Here is a 21736-nt window from a genome sequence, read left to right as displayed (position 1 = left end):
TATCTGTAAGATGAGAATGGTAGTACCCTCTCCAAGAGGAATCTGGATAGCAATAAAATTTATTGTGAGTAATTCCCAGGTATTTCTCTCTTACTCCCATGCACTAGTGTTTGAGTGTAGGTTTAAGAGTATTAAGTCATAGTGTTTCATTCATGGCAAATTAGAGATTTGTGTTGAAGGCAGAATACCTAGTGTGTACTTCTAGCTCTTCATAAACTTTAATAATCATTTCACTTCGCTGTGCCTTACGTTACTTCTCTATTTAAATGAATATAGCAAGTTCTGTGAGAGTGGGGACCTTAGCAGTCTTGTTCAATGTGTAGCATAGTGACTAGCATATAGTAGATACTTGATAAATAAATGTTGGCTCAGCACAACTCAGGGATATTGTGAAAGTGATGATCCATCGGGTAAGAATGCAATTTTGAGAAGGAATCATAAGTATTCTGCAAAAATGACTGATTTTCTTTGCTTAAGATTCCCAGGGGAGATAAATGGTCTCGCCTAACATTTCTCTATCAGGACCCACACACAAGATTTGGAGTCAGAAGATCTTGCTTTGAGACATGGTTTAACCACTTAAGGTTTAAAAACCTCAAATAAGTAACTTAACTTCTATGAACTTCATTTCCTTCATAGGCATATTTGAGTTATCAATAATGCTTCAGAGTATTTTTGAGACAACATGCACAAGGCTCTGGGTTTGATGCACAGCATCACAAAAAAGGAATGGAATATTTTGAGAGATCCACAGATTGATGCAATACAAGCACCTGTGAACTTCAATTACAATAAAGCACAAGTGCATTAAGAAATGGTAATTTGCCATGTTCTACTTTACAGGACTAGAAATCACAAAAAGCAAAAACATATTCCTGTTACTCAGCAAGATAAAGCTGTGCTGTCCCCTCAAACAAACCTGACCCTCTTACAAATACAGGAAATACAGGAAGCCAGGCACCATGGTGCATACCTGTAATCCTAGTGGCTCAGGAGGCTGAGGCAGGAGGATTGTGAGTTCAAAGCCAGCTTTACCAATGGTGAGGCACTAAGCAACTCAGTGAGACCCTGTCCTAAATAAAATACAAAATAAGCTGGGGATGTGGCTCAGTTCTTAAGTGCACCTGGATTCAATCCCCGATACAAAAAAAAAAAAAAGAATATAGGGGAAACTGGCATCTCTTTCTGTCCTTTATACAGAGTTAGATAAGCAGAGCTGCATAAGAGCACTTCTCCCCCTCCTCACACCAGCTCCCTTTACTTGATGCACCTAATTTCCTCTGAGCTAGCCCCACTAAATATTTCCAGTCAGAAGGAAGACATGTGCTGGCTAGAACTGCTTTGAGGAATTGGCCAGGGTCCCATCTGAGGTTACAGGCCAAAGTAAAAAATCCCTCTTCTCTCATTCCTGATGTTACATAAAATGCATGGCCAGAGGCCAGTTCCCTTTTGCACTTTTCATTTGTAAAAGTTCAAAATTCAAATTTATTATTTATTATCTGTTTCTCTACTTGATGGATCTCCATAGAAATTTTTCTCCAGATCCTTATGTTTATGTTCTGAGCAAATCTTCAACCTATATATATTTTTTCCTTTTTTTGTTTATTTTTCTTTCAAATGTGTTCAGACAGCCAATATAATTTAGCTGTAGGATTAAGTTCTAATATAAACTTACAACCCCCCAGAACACACTCTTTCATTGTACTATTCATGACATATCAAGGCAGTTACAGTATGTAAACTGATTTGCTATTGAAATTTAACTTAGTAACCAACATTACTGAGAAAATTTTTTGTCTGTGCAGAATCTAAGAAAGCTTGAGTTAGCCAATCCTAACACTCATCAGGATTATTATTATTTTTTGCTTATCATGTCTTTTTAGACTTAAAAACAGTTATTGAGACATAATTTACACACTACCCAACTCATTCATTTTTTTTAAAGTATATGATTTAGTGAATGTTTTTTAATATATTTAATATATTGTGTAACCATCATCACTATCTAATTCTAGAACATTTTCATTACCCCCATAAAAAGACTCCTTGCCCATTAGATAGTCCTCCCCGTATCTCCCCCCTCCTAGCTCCTGGCAAATACTTATCTACTTTCTGTCTCTGTAGATTTGGCTATTCTGGACATTTAATGTAAATGGAATCATAGAATATGTGCCTTTTTGTGACTGATTCATTTTACTTACTGTAGTATCTTCAAGGTTTAGCCATGTTGTAAAACTATCTGCATTTCATTTCTTTTAATGGCAGAATAATATTACATTGTGCAGACATAATACATTTTTCTTATCCATTCATCTTTTGGTAGACACTTGGGTTGTTTCTACCTTTTGGCTCTTGTGAATGATGCTGTTATAAACATTAGCAACAAGGATTCATTTGAATCTTGTTTAAATTATTTTCATTTTATACTGAGGTATAGAAGTGTTAGATTATAAGGTAATTTTAGCATTTTGAGGAAGTGTCAAACTGTTTGCCCTAGCAAGTGCACTCTTCTACATTCCTACCCAGAATGTATGAAGATTTCAATTTTTCATTTTTTCTGTCTTTTTTCACTATAACCATCCTGCTAGTTATGAAGTGGTATTTATTGCATTGTGGTTTTGATTTAAATTTACCCCATCAGGATTTTTTTTAATTACTGTGTTTTTAGAGGTCATTTCTCTGACAACCATAACTCTCTGAACCACAGTTCTGCATGTAGTGTATTGTAAAAGGACGCTCCAAGCAGTGAGGATTCATTATAGAACATTCACAACAAAATTCCTATCTTGTCCCTTAGGCCCCTCATTCAGTAACTAACTCTTATTCAACATTTATGATTGACCATTAGATTTTCCAGAATGGATCTAGAAAATTTACTATGGCAGATATTAAGGCAGCAAATGAAGTGACATACGAAGTAACAATTAATAGTCTGCCACCTATGAAGAAGCACTGTAATCTTTCCCCAGACATTAATGACTCCAAGTTTTTAACAGAGGCCAACTTATGTTAAATGACTTTTAAGAAGACAAAGCTATTTACAATATATTTTAGAAAGATTCCCATAAAGAATGACTTAGAGAAAAACATTTTTGGCTCTGGAATAAATAAGCTTGCATGAATTTTCCAGGTATTTAATTCCCCATTGATATCTGAAATATCAGGAGATATTGAATTTCCTCCAGAATTTAGAAAGGACAAGCAGATTCTGTAAACTTATTGAAAGTATTGTTCAAAAGGTTAAATGAAATATTTTCAAGAACGTTAATTCCACTTATTGATGACTTTAACAATTACTTGACTAGTCTGGTACTCAGAGCTTACTTTTCCTTCAGTGGTATTTTGGCACATGTTGATGATTTATTGCCAGTAAATTAACCTTTCATATATCTTCTCAGCTGAGTTGCTTGACACTGGTGCTGGTTGACACTGGGTTAAACTTCAAACCTTAAAGCTGCACAATATTTAATATATTACTGAACAGTGCTTTCTGTCTCACTTATATCTGTATGCTAATATCTTCTGAGCTGTTCTGATTTCCCTTCATAAGGACAATAGTCCCATGAGAAAAAAAGTATGGGATCTTTTCAAAGAATTTTTTTTATACAAAGCACATTTTACATTTCATTTCTCCACACTACCTCATATAAAGTGAGTCTCCAACTAGTTGTGTCATGACTCTTTTATGAATTTTCAATGACTATATTTTCAATACACATAGAAGGAACTTCTCAGTACACCTTAAATTTTCTTAGCAATTCCTATTGCTATTGGAAAAAAATGATCAATTTTTAATTTTTTTTTTTTTTTGGTGGTGCCTGGGATGGAACCCAGGGCCTGAAACATGCTAGGCAAATGCTCTATCACTGAGCTTGATTAAAGGTCAAGCCTTTAATCAGACCATAATAAAGTTAGTTTAAAGACAGGTTTTTGATGATAGCCTCTAAAAACTGGAGACACACAAGTGGATTATGAATGCATAAGGGACTGTCATGTTAAGCTGTGACATTTTCTGCACAGTGGACACCAAAATGAATTTCTACCTTAACCAGGTAAAACATAATAACATTTAAAAGTTTGGGTTGTTGCCCAGTTTTGTACTACAGCAGCAAATCTAAGCAGTTGCTTCGTTTACTGTGCATAGCTTTACATTGGGAAATACCCTTTTTATTTACAAGAGCTGACTGTACTCTGTTGCACCGTCAGTAGGTAGATGCTTCCTGTTCTAAATAGAATATGGTTACTTTTCTTTCCAAATCTAGAGTTTGAAATGGAAGCATTGTAGTATTTTAGCTAATTTTATTTATTTTTTTCTTGCAGGTTCTGAAAAGTGCCTTTTCTGAAAACTCTGCTGCTTGGATTCTACTCTAGAGCTGTCTCTTTACCAACCCCTCTCCCTGCCACACCCTTCCCCGCTCCCTGCCTCCTACAAAACCTGGCGTGCTTGTAGTTCACTTGTCAGCAACTTGTCCATTTTTTTTTCTGTGATTCGCAGTTTTCTTAGTCATTTTCTCGCCCCTCGATTTTGCAGCAAAGCTGGTTTTCGGGTTGTAACATCTTCCCCAGTCTTACTCTTTAGAACTAAGAAATAGGGAGAAAAACTGTTCTCTCCCTGATCTGAGACCCTTGCACAAATTGAAGGGCAGCAAGCAGCATATGCTTTTTATAAGAATAATTGAAAACATCAACTAGACAGCACAGAATTCTTTTGAAAGCCTGCCAGTTTTTTGAGGCAAATTCAGCAAAGGAACAAAATAAACCATTCACTATCTATAAGCTTTACAGTTGCCTTCTTAGGAGTTGGTCTCTAATTTGATTTTTAGTTATTCTGATACAACTTTGATTTTATGAGTGACTTTTTATTTGACTAGATCAGATTTGACTTAAATGGAAACCTAAGTGCTAACAAATAGACATTCTGCCAAAGCAACTTGGTGTCTTTCACATTTACCCCTAATTCATTTTTAGTCCTTTAACAATCCATAGTGATATTCTCCTAAAGAGGGTGCACTTGATTATAATTTTGCTTTCAATATGACGGCTGTCAATGTTGCCCTGATTCGTGATACCAAGTGGCTGACTTTAGAAGTCTGCAGAGAATTTCAGAGAGGAACTTGCTCTCGACCTGATGCAGATTGCAAGTTTGCCCATCCACCAAGAGTTTGCCATGTGGAAAATGGTCGTGTGGTAGCCTGTTTTGATTCTCTAAAGGTGAGCACCATTTGAATGCACGTAATTTAAATTGGTTGATTTCTATGTTTTTCAAAATATGATGTGCTGTGAAATGTTTAAAATTAATAACAGCATAGAATTGGTAAGTTTTGCTTTTTAAAACAGAATGTAGACTTTGTGCTTATAGAAATAATCCAGTCTAAAGGTCACTCACCCCTTATAAAGATAGATACAAGAATTTTTGTAGGAGAGATATAGTTTTGCTAATAGTTAGCTTTTTTAAAAAAATGGATTTAGATTTTGAACACAGTAATAGAAATCCTCATATAACCTAGAGAAGCTTTTACCAAATTACAATGTAGCTGATTATCCATACTATAAAAATACATGTGGCAGAGACCAGTTTTTAGAGGATAGACAAAGCCAGACTGGAATAGTATAAGGTGAAAATCTTACTTTTCAGGAAGAAAATTATGGCATTTAGAAGATTTTTACTAAAAGTATATTTTGAACCTTTAACATAAAGACATAACTATAAAACTAGGCTCACAGACTGGCAATGTAGCTCAGTCGTGCCCTTGCCAAGCATATACAGGATCCTGAGTTCCATCTCCAGCACTGCAAAACAAAACAAAATAAACTCACTAGGTTCATTTAATTTTCTTCTTGAATACCTAATTGACCAAATCCAGATTTGTGACTACATTTTATAAGGAAAGTTCTACAACCAAGTTCTTCAAATCTTAATGTTATACTGGAGTATAAACAAAATATGAGGAAGATGAGGTATTATGTAGAATAGGACATATATGATTGCAGAACAAGAAGATGCATTGATTTTCATGTTTTATTCATAGTTATCCCTAAATTAAGGATAAAGATGTACAAAATCAAAGCATAGGAGCAAAAAATAGTAATGGATTCTTGGCTTAATTAATAAGATTTTCTATGATGCATTCAAGATGTTTTTTCAAAATATGTTAAAATGAATTAAGCTTAACAAGAAACTTTTCAATTTCTTGATATTGTTTTACCCTCATCATGACCAGTTTTACCTCATTAACATTTTTATTTATGGTGGCATTGGCTAATAGAGATGTATTCTTTCATGTGAAAGTTTCTTCAGAAAACATTTCTCCAATGATATACGACAGGCTGAGCATCCCTTAGTTGAAATGCTTGGGATCAGGAGTGTTTCAGATTTCTGAGTTTTTCAGACTGTAGAAAATTCACATGTATGTAATGAGATATCTTGAGGAATCCAAGTCTAAGCATGAAATTATATAGTATTTTTAGTGCAACAGCATTTTGACTATAACCTGTCACATGAGGTCAGTTGTAGAGTTTTCCATGTTTGACATCTTGTTGGTGTCAAAAAGTTTTGGATTTGGGAGTGCTTTGGATTTTCAGATTAGGGATATTCAAAATGCACTTCAGTAGTTACTCTTAACTTATTTCAAGTTCTTAGTTTTTATTGAAGATCATTCTAGTTCAAGAATGGAAACTTGTTATGGTAAAGGTAATTCCTACTGTTGAAAATCTCAGAATTCCTTTTATTTGCAAGATACATTATGACTAAAAGACTTATTTTGCTTTCTTTATTTTGGGGTCATTCATGTTTCATTTACAGTTGTTTGTATATTACTTCAATCTACTACTGTAGGACTAGGCAGTGCCTCCACGTGCAAGAGTGCACTATTCAGGGTTGGGGAAAGGCAACTTTTTCATCCCATTCATACTCAGATTGGTCCACTGCACTAGGCACTTTATGTATGTGGTTTCTGAAGATCTGGAGTATACTCCTAACCCCACAACTGTACTTGACCTTGGGCTCCTGAATCTTACAAACCTTGAGTGACTTCATCTCATTCTACCTAACAATTTTTCCACCTTATTTTCATGATCAATTGTGAGAATGCCAAAAACATAACACAAATGAAAAACCATGCATCACTACAAAAGTGAATTAAATGAAACGTTATGTTCTATCAACTAAATGGTTTTTAAAATTTTATTTGTTTATTTATTTCTATATGGTGCTGATGATCAAACCCAGGGCCTTGCATGTGTGAGATAAGCGTTATACTGCTGAGCCATAACCCCAGCCCCTCAACTAAATGATTTTTAAGGAGTGCATCAAAAAATTTTATTTAGTGGGGCTGAGGTTGTGGCTCAGCAGTAGAGCACTTGCCTTGCACATGTGAGGCACTGGGTTCGATCCTCAGCACCACATAAAAATAAATTTAAAAAAATAAAGATATTAAAAATTTATTTAATTAGAATTTATTATAGAAAACTACAAATTCATGTTCTATGCCAAAATTCAGTTGCTATGAGTATGATAACAGTTCTCCTCACTAAGTATCATTGTTTCTGTAGTTTTCTCTTTGGTACAGAGTTCTTCGTAGATTCTGTGTTTGTAGGCATCCCAGAATGTGGCAGGAGATATGTGACCCTCCTAAGCATTGATACACTTTAGGTCATGGTTTTAGACAAAAGAGTTCTATAAACTAAATATTTTAAAGAAAATATTATGGAAGGCATTTGTTTTCAAAATGCATAGTGCACTTTAAAGCTTAGAAAATGTTTAATTCAGAGACTAGGTAACAGCTAATGGATATAAATAGCCACTTTATTATTTAAATAAGCTGTCTACTCACAGTATCTGTTTTTTTAAAAAATAATTTGTGCATTGTGTTAATATCCTGATGGCCAGTCACATGAATAAAGATAATTTGCATAATCCTTACATCCTCAAATTTTAATGAAAAACTTAATTTTTCAAATATACAGAGTCTTTGAAACAGTTATTTAATTTGCCACTTAGATAGCACATTCATCAGAGTTCCATGTCTACACAAAAGCTTTGTAGTTCCCTTTTCTATTATTTCTTCTCCACAATATGCATGAAAGCTATGGCAAGTTGAGGGTAATTGACCTATGGGGTAGTGCCACTGTCATAGCTGTAATACACAAAAAACATACCTCAATAGTTACCACACCATTTACTACCCCTCTTGAGTTTGTATAATTTAAACACCATGAAATTCATCTGTGTACTATTTCTTCTTCCATGAATGGTTAAATAACTGAAGCAATCATTTGTTGAGTTTGGGGCTGCAGCTTTTGTTTTTATACGAATTTCTTTAGCACTCACTATTGTATCAGATGATGGTCCTTTGCCTTCATAATAGGTCCAATAGATAACAATGTCTTTAACTCACCTCATAATGAGGGAATGTTACAAAAATGAGAAGGGTGAGTTGGAAGGTTAATTATGAATTGTGCTGAAGTGCTATGCCCATCACTCCATGAATGTTGAGTGTTTAGTGATGAAAGTTGTCTCATCTTCAGATAGAAATCTAGATGGTGCAGCCTGCAGATTAATTTCCAGAGACAGAAGAGTCTCATGTCATGTTGGTATGCAGCTGTTTTTGATTCAGTTGCTTGGTCTGCTTGGCACAATTTATTTCAAAAGTTTCCTTCAAAGTATCACTTAATCCATTCTATGCCAACATTTTAAAAATATTTTTTAGTATTTAGATGGACATATATCTTTATTTTATTTTTATGTGATGCTGAGGATCGAATCCACTGCCTCACATGTGCCAGGCAAGCACTCTACCACTGAGATAAAGCCCCAGACCTATGCCAACTTTTTGATACTCTGGTTTGCAGTTGATCTGAGTTGGTATTTTTAGTGAATGTCCCTTGGATTTCACAAAGGTTAATCACTATAAAAATTAAATCAACGCTTGCAATTGTTTTCATGGCCAAGTTATTCTGCTTCAACAATATTTTGGTATCTGGTGTTTTGAATTTTCAACTCCATACTTGAAGCAATATGTGGTATTAGCCACCTGTTATCTAGGAAGGAAGTAAATTGTCATTATTTCATTATGACAATTCAACACCCTTTGCATTTGCCCACCACACTTGAGGTAGTTTTGTCACAGTTATTTCCTGGTTAAGGTCATAGCATCAGGCATAGTCAGGGAATATTCATGTCAACCCATATACTTTCCTATATGAAGCAAACTGATAAAATAGTGCAAATGAATCAACCCTACATTGCCTTCAAATATCACATATGATCACAAGCATAACATTTGACAAGTAGAACCTGTAATAGAGGCATAAGGATGGGAATGTATCCTTGTTCATAAAATTGATCAAGATACCAGTATACTCTCTAGTCACAGCAGTTTTCACTAGTTTTTTTTTTTTTTTTTTTAATGACTATTTTTATTTATTTTTTTGGTACTGGGCATTGAACCTAGGTGGCACTCTACCCCTAACCTACATTCCCAGCTCATTATCCCTAGCCTGTTTTGCTTCTTATTTTTTTTTAATTTTTATAACTTGTTTTAATTAGTTATACATGACAGTAGAGTGCATTTTGACACATTTCACACAAATGGAGCACAACTTTTCATTCCTTTGGCACACATAGTGCAGAGTCACACCAATAGTCTAATCACACATATATATAGGGTAATAATGTCTCTCTCATTCTACCATCCTTCTCATCTCCACACCCTCTCCCCTCCCCTCTGCACAATCCTAATTTGCTTCTTATTTTTGATACAAGTCCTCCCTAAGTTGCTGAGGCTGGCCTTGATCTTAGGATACTACTGCCTCCCAAGCTCTATGATTAGAGACCCATGTGTCACCACACCTGGCTAAAATTTGACCATTTTTAACTGAATATTTACTCATCCCTGTTTGCTAAGGGAGAGTTTACCAGAAACTAGACTCCTAGCAACATAATCCCAAGGGTCATCAGATTACACAAGATTTAGCACCATTTTAAGCTCTATCAGAGAGGCACTACAAAGACACAGGAGTAATGCTTGTGTCTAAGAGTCAAGGAAAATAAAATTTTACTTAAGGAACTCTATCTTCTATGATACTGACATTAAAAAGGAAGTATCCTTCACTGGTAGAAATCAGTGATATTTATTGATTTTCAAAAACCTCTTCTGAAAGAAAAATGGAATTATTATTTGTACTTAGTTAAGTATATATTGATAGTTCAGCCTTCTTTTTTAACTTTTTATTTTGAAATAATTTTAGGCTTAAGGAAAACTTACAAAACTAATGCAGGCAGTTCCTGTATACTTTTTACCCAGATTCCCCTAATGTCAACAACTTACATACCATACATAGCACAGTTATCAGAACCAGGAAATTAACAGTGTGTTAGGACTCTTAACTCAGGACCTTATTTGAATTTCTCCAGCTTTCTCCATAATGTCATTTTTCTCTTCCAGGATCCAATTCAGAATCCCACTTTGTGTTTACTTGTCCTGTCCCCTTAGTCACCTCCAATCTATGACAGTTCCTTAGTCTTTCCTTGTCTTTCATTGCCGTGACACAAAGCGAGAGGCATTCCATAGAATAATTGACCAGTTCTCATCCAATGTGTCATGGTCGCAGGTATTAGGGAGAAGATTGATGAAATTCAAATAAGGTCTCCAGTTTAGTTAAAAGTCTCATGTTAGTATTAATTTCCTGGTTTGGGTAATTATGTTATAGTCATATAGGTTTTCTGGGCGATCTAGGTGAAGGTTATACTGGGATTCAAGATATTATTTTTGCATTTTTTCTTAAGTCTAAAATTATTTCATACTACAATTTTTTTCAATGGGGTGCTGGGGATTGAACCCAGGGCCATGTGCATGCTTAAGCACACACTACCACTAAATTATACCACTAATGCCTCAAAATAAAAAAAAAAATTAAAGTTAGCTTTCTAAATATTATGCATGTATCTCCTGCCCTTTGAGGCTCACAAATATATGGAAATTTTTTTTCCATTTTCTTTCTTCTTAAAAAAAAATTTAGGGTATGGTAATAAAATTCTGAAAACCATTCAATGACTGATTCCAGAATTGGCTGCACAAAAGCTCAGTGAGTCTGATAATTAGTTTAAAAAGTATTCATACTCCTAACAATAATTCACAGACCTTGAAAACAAGAATGTTGGCTGTAGAAAGAAAATCATTCAGTCCAAAATTTTTACCATTTACAAATGAGGAAACTTCAGAACCAGTGAGGGAAAGTCATTTACCCAAAATGACCTATGCAGTTATCAAAAGAGCCTGATGACTCCAATGTCCTTCCAATTTTTTTTTCCCTATGGAGAAGAAGGAAATGGAGGAAACATCAAAAGGGCTATTGTTTTACTAAACCAAGAGCATCTGGTTCTTATCAGGTTCATGCTGTTCTCCATGACACTGGGATGTACTTTTGTGGAGTTTTATTTTCCATATTTTTGTTGGTGCATTATAGTTATATATAATGGTAGGATTTATTATTATATATTCATACATGTACACAATATGACACATATGTAACAATGAATCCTACCATTATGTGTATTGGTACATATTGTTGCATATTCATACACACACAATATTACAATATAATTTGGCCAATATAATTCCCTGATGGTTCAAATTTATCTCCCTCCTCCCTGCCCCTGGTCCCTTTGCTATCCTATACTGATCTCCCTTCAATTTTCATAACATCTCCCCCAGCACTTTTTCTCTCTAGCTTCCACTTACGAGACAAAACATAGAAACCCTTGACTTTCTGAGTTTGACTTATTTGGCTTGACATAATATCTCAAGTTCATCCTATTTTCCTGCAAATGGCATAATTTCATTCTCTTTTATTGGTCCTTTTTAGTTAAACATGAGAGCACAATCCATTTTGATATAATTATACAAGCATGGAATGTATCTTATTCTAGTTAGGACCCCATTCTTATGGATGTACATGGTGGGGGGAATTCAGTGTGTTGTTTTCATCTATGTACGTGGGAAAACTATGTCAGATTCATTCCACTGTCTTTCTTTTGCCTCTGGGTAAGGGGAAGAATAGACGTGCAGTAGATTAGATAAGTTATTTTTTTCCTCATTCTCCAAATTTATTTTTACTTGTAAATTGACCTTCATGTTTCATTCTTCTTTATGACTGAGTAAAACTCCATTGTCTGTATAAACAACATTTCTTTACCCATTCATTCACTGATGGACATCTAGGTTGGATTTAACAGCACAATTCACAATAACTTGTGAAGTTTTGTTGTTCTCCTTCAGTTTTTGTAACTGAAGACGGGAAAGTTGAGAGAAGAACCCAACTTTCCTTTTCCGAATCCCTCCCATTTTTTATTGTTTCATGATAACTTATTTTGGTTAAGATTTTAAATTGAGGCTCATATTTCCTTCATAGATAATCATTTGGAAATTTTGTTTTGAAAAGGAGGAATAAAAGAAGCAGTGTGTTTAAATATTTAGACAAAATTATTTAATTTTGTGATATTAAGCTTTGATTAATTGTTGAGTGTCTGAACACTGAGTTATCTCTGCTCTATACCATAGTCCACCCTCCTCCCCAAACACTGCAATGCTGGGTTAGCTGGCCAAGATTGGGGGGTTATTATTGTATAATATTCTCTGATGTCTAATTCTGCTAGGCACTCATTAGTATAATGACCTGGCTAGCTGGGAGGTAATTGTCATAGATCAGCTGAAAACACTGCAGGAGCAATTTGTAACTAACACAATTTATTTTAAAATGGTGTCTTATGGAATTATAGTTCAAGATCAGTTTCTCTCTTCATCTTGCAGCCAAGTTGCAATTGGGCATCTAGAGAGAAAAGTCTCAGGATAGGGCTAGATATGTGCTCTGCAACCATAGTTTGCTTATACCATCCCCATAAAGCAGGAGAATTTTGAAAGTCTGAAATTTGAAAAACTGTATATTATATGTCAACTCTTTTGTTTGGAAGAAACTCTTACATGTCAGGGAAATATATAAATATATAAATAATTCTCTTCCTGTTAGCATAACTATATGAAATCATTGCAAATATTGTCTTTCTCAATGCCAGATTTTTGTGAAATGTGGATGAATAGCTACTTCTGTGCATCTGGAAATAATAATTAGTTTTTCTAGGAACATGGCTTTGTTCCTAGAACATCATTTACTTACTGCTCTTTTTGTCCTAAGAGATGAGCTTTCTGCTTGTACCTTTCTTGAGAATGACCCTGTTTTCCTTTCTCGCCATGTGTCATTGGATCCTTGATTTGTAGTGTTATGCATTCCAGAGGAATCTTGGCCATCTGCTCTTTTCTCATTATATCTAAATAATCTTTTAATTTTCTTCTTTTTTTTTACACCGTGTAACCAGTTCAGCTTCTTAAATTTGTGTTTTGATTGTTGTTGCTATGTAATCCAGATTTGCAGTCCTGCTTGAGTTTTCAATGTTTTTATTTCTATGCCTTCAATTCTCACCCAGAGTTAAGTTTTACTGTTAGATGCAATTAGAAGTTTAACTTGTGATTTCTGTCTTCTTTCTTTCTTTCTTTCTTTCGGTGCTGGGGATTGAACCCAGGGCCTTGTGCATGTGAGGCAAGCACTCTACCAGCTGAGCTATATCCCCATTCCTCTGTCATCTTTCTTGATGTTGTTTTCTTAAAAGCCATTGACAAACATATTTGTCAAGATCTAAATGATCTTCCTTATTTGAACTTGACCATGTTGTCTGGAGGGAAAGTAAACCATTGTTTCAGTACCTTATTTGTGATGAGTTTCTGTAATATTGCTCAACACCATGTCTAATCTGTTATTTAGTTAAATAGTATGGCTATAGGGTCCCTCTGTTGAAACCAGTTTTGTAGCTACAACTTGATCAAAGATATTTAAATGTATGCCTTAAATTGGATTTTTTTCTGTAAAAAATGGCCATTTTTTCTTTGCAATCTCAACTTTTTTATCCACTTGAAATTGGAAATTGGTAAGTTTCCAGACTGTGAAAACTATGCATAAATTTTAAAATGTAGAGTCCACAATACTTGTAAGTGCATTATTAAATAAGATAAATCCTATGTCAGCCATGATTTGCCAGCTATCTAGCTAGTGCTGTTCTAATTTCTCTCTTTAGCATGCAAAAATGCAAACAGAAAACCTTTTTGCTCTGTGACTTTAAACTTTTACCCATCTTTTATATGCTTCTAAATACAGTGAATAGATAGCATTGTGCTATCAATATCTCTTACTCCAAGATCACATTGTTTTAAGATCTCATTGTCATGTTGTCTTAAAACCTCTATTCTTCATCCCATTTGTGAAAGATATTTAACACTGATGTAACAATTTGAGAATTTTTTATACCTCCCTTAGCCCTGTGTTTTTGTTTTAAAATTTTGTCAAATGCCTATCCCAGAAGTTGTTTTTCTGTTAAGTTTTATTCATATCTCCTCTAACTTAAGTGAACTTTTTTCTAGCTTTTATAGTGAAATAATGTCTAGAGTTTCTATAATTTCCTGATTATTTAATTTTTTATTAGCCAAGAAAGCATTCCATGTAAAAACAAATTTAATCTTAACATAAATGCAATTGAAAAGTCTTGAAACCATGTCCGTCTTCATTCCACAGTATCCCACTGGATGAAAGACTTAATTTTGGAATATTGTCTTATTTTTCAAAGAAGCCTAGAAAGTAGTCTTGATAAATCCCTCTTTCTTGGGTGAGTTACAGATGTAAACCCTTGAAATATCAGGAATGAAAAACAGTATCAGCAAGTGGCATAAACATAGAAAATGTTTCCTGTAATAATAGCTGTAACAAGGGCTCCTTGTGTGGCCTTCAGCAGGTCATGGGAATCCTACTGCCTCTGTTTCTCTTTATACACAAGCAAGCAGCAACATCAATTTGTATGACTATTTGTTGTGGTTTACTACAAGGATTTTTATAAATGTCAGGATTATTTAATGCTGAAAGTCCTGTTAAATCCACTAAGAGTTCTGTATACATTCAATTCCCCAAAGAAATGATTCATTCAACAAACATTTGTGAAACCTATTACTTGTTAGGCACTGAGCTCAGCATTGTGCCAAATAAAAAAGTATGGAAGATGTGATTCCTGCCTAACCTCTTAGTGAGAGATTGCTTGTACTATGTGCCATAAGTAAGGTACAAGCTCACAGTTAAGAGTCCAAGGGGAGGGGCAGGCACTAGGATTCCATCCAAATGTGATAGTTAAAGATACAATCATGGGAGAGGTACTGATTTAACTATTCTGAGAAAAGGAATATGAAGATTTTGCAAACTGAGAGGGTGACTACACAAAGGGAAAACTTACGTATTTGGGTAGTGGAGTGTTAAGTCCAACTAAAGCATAGAGCTTCATAGAGTATGCACTTAAGAGGTATAGGCTGCAAAGTCAGTGAGGAGTTTGGACTTGATTTTGTAGATCTGAGAAATCTGACCATTTTTAAGCAGAGAGATGATAACATCTGTCAATGCAAGAAAATTGGTAGAGCAAAAGAAACTAATGAGAAAGGGCCTTTTAGAAAGCTATTGAAATATTGAAGGTATGAAATGATAAGTATTTAAATTAAGTGGTGGCAGTGGGAAGAGAAAGCTGGTGATAGAGTTGAGAAGTAGATGAACACAATGTGGTTAAGAGGTAGTTTCCAGGCATGGTGGCACATGCCTATAATCCCAGTGGCTTGGGAGGCTGAGGCAGGAGAATCATGAATTCAAAGCCAGTCTCTTTGGTCCAAGCAATCTAGAAAAAAAAAAAAAAGACTATCTTCCACTTTCTCTAAGCTCTTCAATTTCTTTCATTTCTATGCTTTCAGTTGTCACCGAGAGTTAAGTTTTACTGCTGGATGTAATTAGAAGTTTAACTCATACTTTCTATCATCTTTCTTGATGTTGCTTTTTTAAAAGTCATTAAATGATTCCATGTGTTTGTCAAAACTTTTGTTTTCTAAATGATCTTCCCTATTTGAACTTGACCATTTTGTCTCTGGAGGGAGAGTAAACCATTTATCAGTACCTGGTTTGTGATGTTAATATTGCTTAACATCATGTCTAATCTGTTACCTAGTTAAGTAGTATGGTTATAGGGTCCCTCTGTCAAAATCAGTTTTGTAGCTATAACTTGGTCAAAGGCATTTAAATGTGTGCCTTAAGTTGGATTTTTTCTATCATAAATGGCCATTTTTTTTCTTTTGAATCTCAATTTTTTTTACACCACTGGAAATTTGTCTCACTTTGGTAGCATGTGGCATTTACTTCATCTTTGAAATGATAAAATATATTTATACCATATTTTGTTTATTTCTTCCCCAAATTTTCCTATTCTTCCACAAGAGAAACACATAGGGAAAAATCATGTTATTTTCAAGCCAGAGATTGTGGGGGGTGGGGGGGAGGAAGAAATATAGGAGGATGAGAGAAAAGAAAGGAAGGAAGGAAACAAGAAAATTAGGAGATGCCAATTGAGAAAGGATTTTCATCCTGACATACTTCAGCTCCAGTAGTAATGCATTTGAAACAAAACCAGAATGAAAATGTAATGAATAAAATCACATAGTAATTAAAGGGGGGTAATAGAGAAAGTCTTTTTGTAATGATCTTATTAGAAAGATATCTTTCTTGTAAGTCATTTCCAAGCCTTTTGGAAGAATGTAGCTGTTTTACTATTAAGAGCAAATCAGCAAGGGAAGGGGATAATTCCGTCTCTGAATTTCTTATGTGCAGCTTATTAAGGTATCTGAATGGTTTTCATTTAGACATGTTAATGTATTCCAGGCATTCCAATATTGCAAACTGGGGAACTCAGTTTAAAATAGGCTTCCAGTGACACAGATTTAATCATTACATAGTAAATACATGAATTGTAACATCACAATGGACACCATAAATATGTACAATTATTATGTATCCATCTATCATAAAAATGAAACAAAAAAAGTAAGGAAGGAAGAAACAAGAGCAGCTGAGATTATTCTTAATACAGAAAGGAAAGAGTAAAAAATACTTAGAACTCCTTAAACAAGTGTTTATTTGCTTCAGTGAGGACTGAGGATGTAGCTCAGCAGTAGCATGTGCATGGCCTGGGTTTGATCCCCAGCACTGTGGGGGATGGGGAAGGAGGAGAAACTGCTGTATGCGATGTATTATTTTCTTATGGCCTTATTGCAGGGTGCAATTGGTGAACTTTGTATTCAGTGCTTGCTTTGAGGGTTAGGGATCTATTGATACTTCAGCTTTTGATTATCCACGTTGAAATGCTGTGGTCAGCATTGGCTTGTTTGTTCATCTGATGCAAAATGTATTTTCTTCCTTTTAGCTTGTATTTTTCAAGATGTAATTCTGGGGCATTGGAAGTGGTAATGCTTTCAGATGATGAGGGGTCCTGCAGTAGGTAAAGGGATAAATTGACAGGAGAGCTGAGGGGAGGTTATTAGAAAACCCTTTGTTCCCTTAAATTTGCATACACAGCATACATTTAGAAAAACACTCTCAAAGAAGCTTATAGAGCAAATGTAAGCAACATGTAAACAGAGTTCTCATATACTTACTTATCATTATAACTAATAGCCCTACTTTTGCAAACAGAAAATGAATGCATTTTGGAGGACTAGTAGAATGGGTTATGAAAAGCCCAGTCTTTCTTTTTAGTGACCTGGGCTGGCCTCCTTTTACATGAGTGCTAACATCATTACTGATGTCAGAGACATAGAATTAAGATATCCAAATCCTTTCACTATGACCTTTTAGAAACTGAATTATCAGTAATATAACAAAATGCTCAATAAATGGCTAAATCCATTGTCAGATAGGACAGAGTTTCTCAAAAGTGTGGTGGCAGACTTGCTTTACCTGGGGACTTGCTAGAAATGCAGATTCTCAGGCCCTACCCTGTAACTACTGAATCGGACATTCTGGGGGTAGCCCTGGGCATCCGTGTTTCAAGAAAACCTCCTAGTGATTTTGATGAACATTAACATTTGAGAACCACTGGCTTAGAGGAAACTATAACAATTTAGAAGAATGTCAATTAAAGATGATCTTTCAAAGTTTCAGAAGTTTAGTACTTTATGTTGTTTCCTGAATGCTTTTTCCTTTCTTGCTGCTTGTTCAAAATGGCTTTTTTCTTGGGTTGTATGTTTATACACAGATCTGGTGGAAGAAAACTTGTATCTGTTCTGGAGGACTTATGTATCTTTGGGAAGCCTATATATTTCTCCCTACAATGAGTATCCTAATGCTTATTGCTGAGAGCCACGGCCGAGTCTGTATGGCCCCTGGCATTTTGCCAACAGTATTGATTGACAGGCAAGGCATTACTATCCGCCTCTGCCGCAACTTTTGAGTTCTCGCACTATTTTGGAGTTCTCATGGGGATTTCCGGGGATTCCCCGAGAGTTCCCATTGGTTGGGGAAGTGCAGGAGGAGGGATTTCCGGGAGAGATATTTCCGGCTGGGGGTTCCTGGAGAAGCCTCGTGGCGTTCGGGAGGATTCCCTGGGAGCTGTGTGAAGTGTTTTCCTGTAGTTTAAAAATAAAGTTTGTTCCTGCTTCAGTGGCTCGTGATTTGTGCCCAGCCAGACTGCGGCATTTGGTGGCCTGTACGGGGAACGTCTGAAGCTTCGGGGTAAGTGAAATTGCTTGCCCCTAAGGGAAGGCGAGAGAATGGGTGACCATTTTAAAAAACAATGTGTTCTTGTTTTGATTTGTTTTGTGTTTGTTTCAAGCTGCCTATCCCTAGAATTTTCTCAGGCAGATTGGGAAAAATGGTTGGCTCAAGGTTTGAAGTTGTTCACCCCTGAGGAAGAGATAGAAATAGACCACAAATGCACATGTCAAGAAAATAGGAAAATTGATACAACGATTTTTTGTTCCGTTTTTGTTTCATTCTGTTTCGGTTTTGTTTTGTGTTATCTTATTGGGTTGCGTTATCTTTATAACAGATTAGAAATTAGTAAAAAACAAACTGAAAGAGCGTTAAGTAAATTGTTAGAGGTTCAGACCATGGAGAAAGACATTTTAGATCAAGCAAAAGAGAAGGTCTCTCAAGCTAGTCAGACAGAGGAAGAAAATTTAAAGGAAAGAAAGCTGCTCCAAAATAGTGCGAGAACTCAAAAGTTGCGGCAGAGGCGGATAGTAATGCCTTGCCTGTCAATCAATACTGTTGGCAAAATGCCAGGGGCCATACAGACTCGGCCGTGGCTCTCAGCACTTATTAGCTTAGAGGAGGCTCTTAGATGTATATTTCTCAAAATTCTTTGGCCACAGAACCTTATTTTTGTGGATCATATAGAAATGTCTCATAGAGGGTGTTTTTATTTGTTTGTTTTTTAGTACTGGGAATTGAACCCAGGGGTGCTTAATCTCTAAACCACACCGCAGTCTTTTCTAATTTTTTTTATTTATTTCTATTTTTTATTCTGAGACAGGTTCTCACTAAGTTGCTTAGGGCCTCGCTAAGTTGCTGAGGCTGGTCTCAAACTTGTGATCCTCTTGACTTAGACTCCTAAGCTGCTGGGATTACAGGCATGTGCTATCACCTGGCCATTACATGCAATATTACATGACAGATGACTGATTGGGTAAGAATTGTGTTGGTGTCCAAATATGTGAAACCCAAAAGTAAAATTTTTAGTTATTATTTGAAAAGATTAATGACTTTTTTTGTGCCACAAAAGCTCTATTGAAAGTATTGTCAGCTGCTACAAGTAGCCCTACAAAATTCTATATGCAGCAAACATGAAGATAAAAAGATTGTGCATATGTATGTATACATACATATACATATAATATTAAACATGTTTCACATTTACATAGCTCAATGTCGGCATCTAAGACATTGGCCTATCAAGATGCAAAACAGGAAAAATAAAAAATGAATTAAAATAGTTTTATAATGAAATTTAATTGTATTATTTCACCAATTTATATAAGTAATATTTTAAATACCTTTGCTATAATTAATCAATAGTATTTTAAGCACCACTAGCATTTTCTCTTACAATCTATTGTTTGTTTTATCCTCACAGGAAAAACTGACTTGCCTGATTTTTAATCATTTTATTATATGTCATAAATAAAATATAGCAGTAATCATGGCAAAGTTAGGATTAAAAAAACAGTCAACCAAAGACGGTGATATATTCTATGCTTTTCATATAAAAGAAATGATACTGAACATTTTACTCATTGTGATGCTAAAGTGAATTTTTGTTATGGTGGATCTTTGTGTGTGTGTGTGTGTGTGTAAGTGATGTGTGTGTCTCTGTGTGTGTGTACTCACACACATGCACTAGAGATAGAACCCAGAACTTCCAGCATATGAGGCAAGTGCTCTATCACTGAGCTACATCCCTAGCCCTAGTTATGCTAAATCTTAAAGTAAGAAGCTTACAATGGTTAAAAAAAAATGTCTCTTGATTAGATAAACTAGTCTCCTAAGTTGGTACTGGTTTATCACCAGTTGAAAAGAAAAAGGAGTAATAATTCTTTTCTCTTAGTTTACTTGCAAGAATGAGATTAAAACCTGGATCTGCTTTTCTAACCTCTGTCCTTTCACCTACAATACCACTAAGCTGTGGTGGCAGAAATTGCTTAACAGTAATATCCAGTTCTAATAATAAGAGATATGTCCTTGTTTTTTAACACTATATATATAAATTTCCTCCCTAGGCATGTGATAACCTATATTATTCATCTAATCAGTAACTATGCATGTAATATTACCATCTGTAGGAGAGAAAAATGATACAAATACCTATAATTTGTCAGATTGTTTATGGTTAAGTCTCAGTAAGTATTTTAGTTTTAAGGTAAAGAAGTAATGAAGAAAAATACATAATATTTTTTTACATCTGGTACTATTTTATTTCCAAAGCACACTAAATTTTACTCTGCTCCTATATTCTTTCAAACTACCTATAAACTATGTAGAGGCAGGAATTATTCTTAGAGAAGTTAATTAACAGAATTGGAAAATAATTTACCCATGATCTAAAAGTAATTAGAATCCAGAGTTCTTGAATCCAGGTTAAGAATTCTTCCAATAAAATAATGCATTCATTTTAATGTTTATTCCTTCTTTGTCCTAGTAATAAATATGCTAGAAGTCAGAGTATAAAGAGTCTGGGGCCTGGTTACAAAGATTCATATAAGAATGGATTTATTTTTGTAGTTTTCCCTATCATATTATCTTAAAATTATAAGTACAATTTTGCATTCTGCACTCTCTGTTGTTTAATCATTTATGTTAAGAGCTAAGTTCCCTAATGTCATCAGCAAATGATTATAACACTTTGTGTTTTAAAAGCAGTGGAAAAACCTAATTGATAACTTAGAGAATAGAATTTATATGTTTACATTATTGACATATTTACATGATGTAGCCACATATTCATTTGTAGTTGAAAACCATCAGTTTTGTGACTAATGTTTACGTAACCAACATGAAATTGGCAACAATATAGCTGAGTTCAGTGGTGCATGCTTATAATCCCAGCCACTCAGGAGGCTGAGGCAGGAAGATCACAAGTTCAAGGCCAGTTTCAGCAACTTCATGAGACTTTGTCTCAAAATTTAAAAAGGAAAGAAGGAAAGGAAGAAGTGGGCTGGGAATGTAGCTCAGTGGCAAAAACATCCCTGGGTTCAATAGTAAAAAAAAAAAAGGAAAAAAGAAAATGGGGATGGAAAGAAATTCACAATATACAAAAGAAAACAAATAAATGTAACTC

At 35.0% G+C, this 21736-nt stretch overlaps 1 protein-coding gene across 11 annotated transcripts in view; it reads left to right on the top strand.

The window, feature by feature from the left end:
* The window catches only part of Mbnl3 (muscleblind like splicing regulator 3), a 111695-nt gene that overhangs the window by 39161 nt on the left and 50798 nt on the right, over nucleotides 1-21736 (top strand). For 10 of the 11 annotated variants that reach the window (XM_048796559.1, XM_048796556.1, XM_048796557.1 and 7 more), the window contains exon 2: nucleotides 4321-5211. The exons of the other annotated variant lie outside the window; for it this stretch is intronic. In XM_048796559.1, the coding sequence (XP_048652516.1) occupies nucleotides 5035-5211 (177 nt within the window). In that variant the 5' untranslated portion in view covers nucleotides 4321-5034. The remainder of the gene's footprint in view (nucleotides 1-4320; nucleotides 5212-21736) is intronic. 11 annotated transcript variants of the gene reach the window in all.

This window comes from Marmota marmota, unplaced genomic scaffold (assembly GCF_001458135.2).
Source record: "Marmota marmota marmota unplaced genomic scaffold, marMar, whole genome shotgun sequence".
NCBI lineage: Eukaryota > Metazoa > Chordata > Mammalia > Rodentia > Sciuridae > Marmota > Marmota marmota.
Note: the sequence above shows the minus strand (reverse complement) of the source record. Positions and strands in the feature narration are given on the sequence as shown.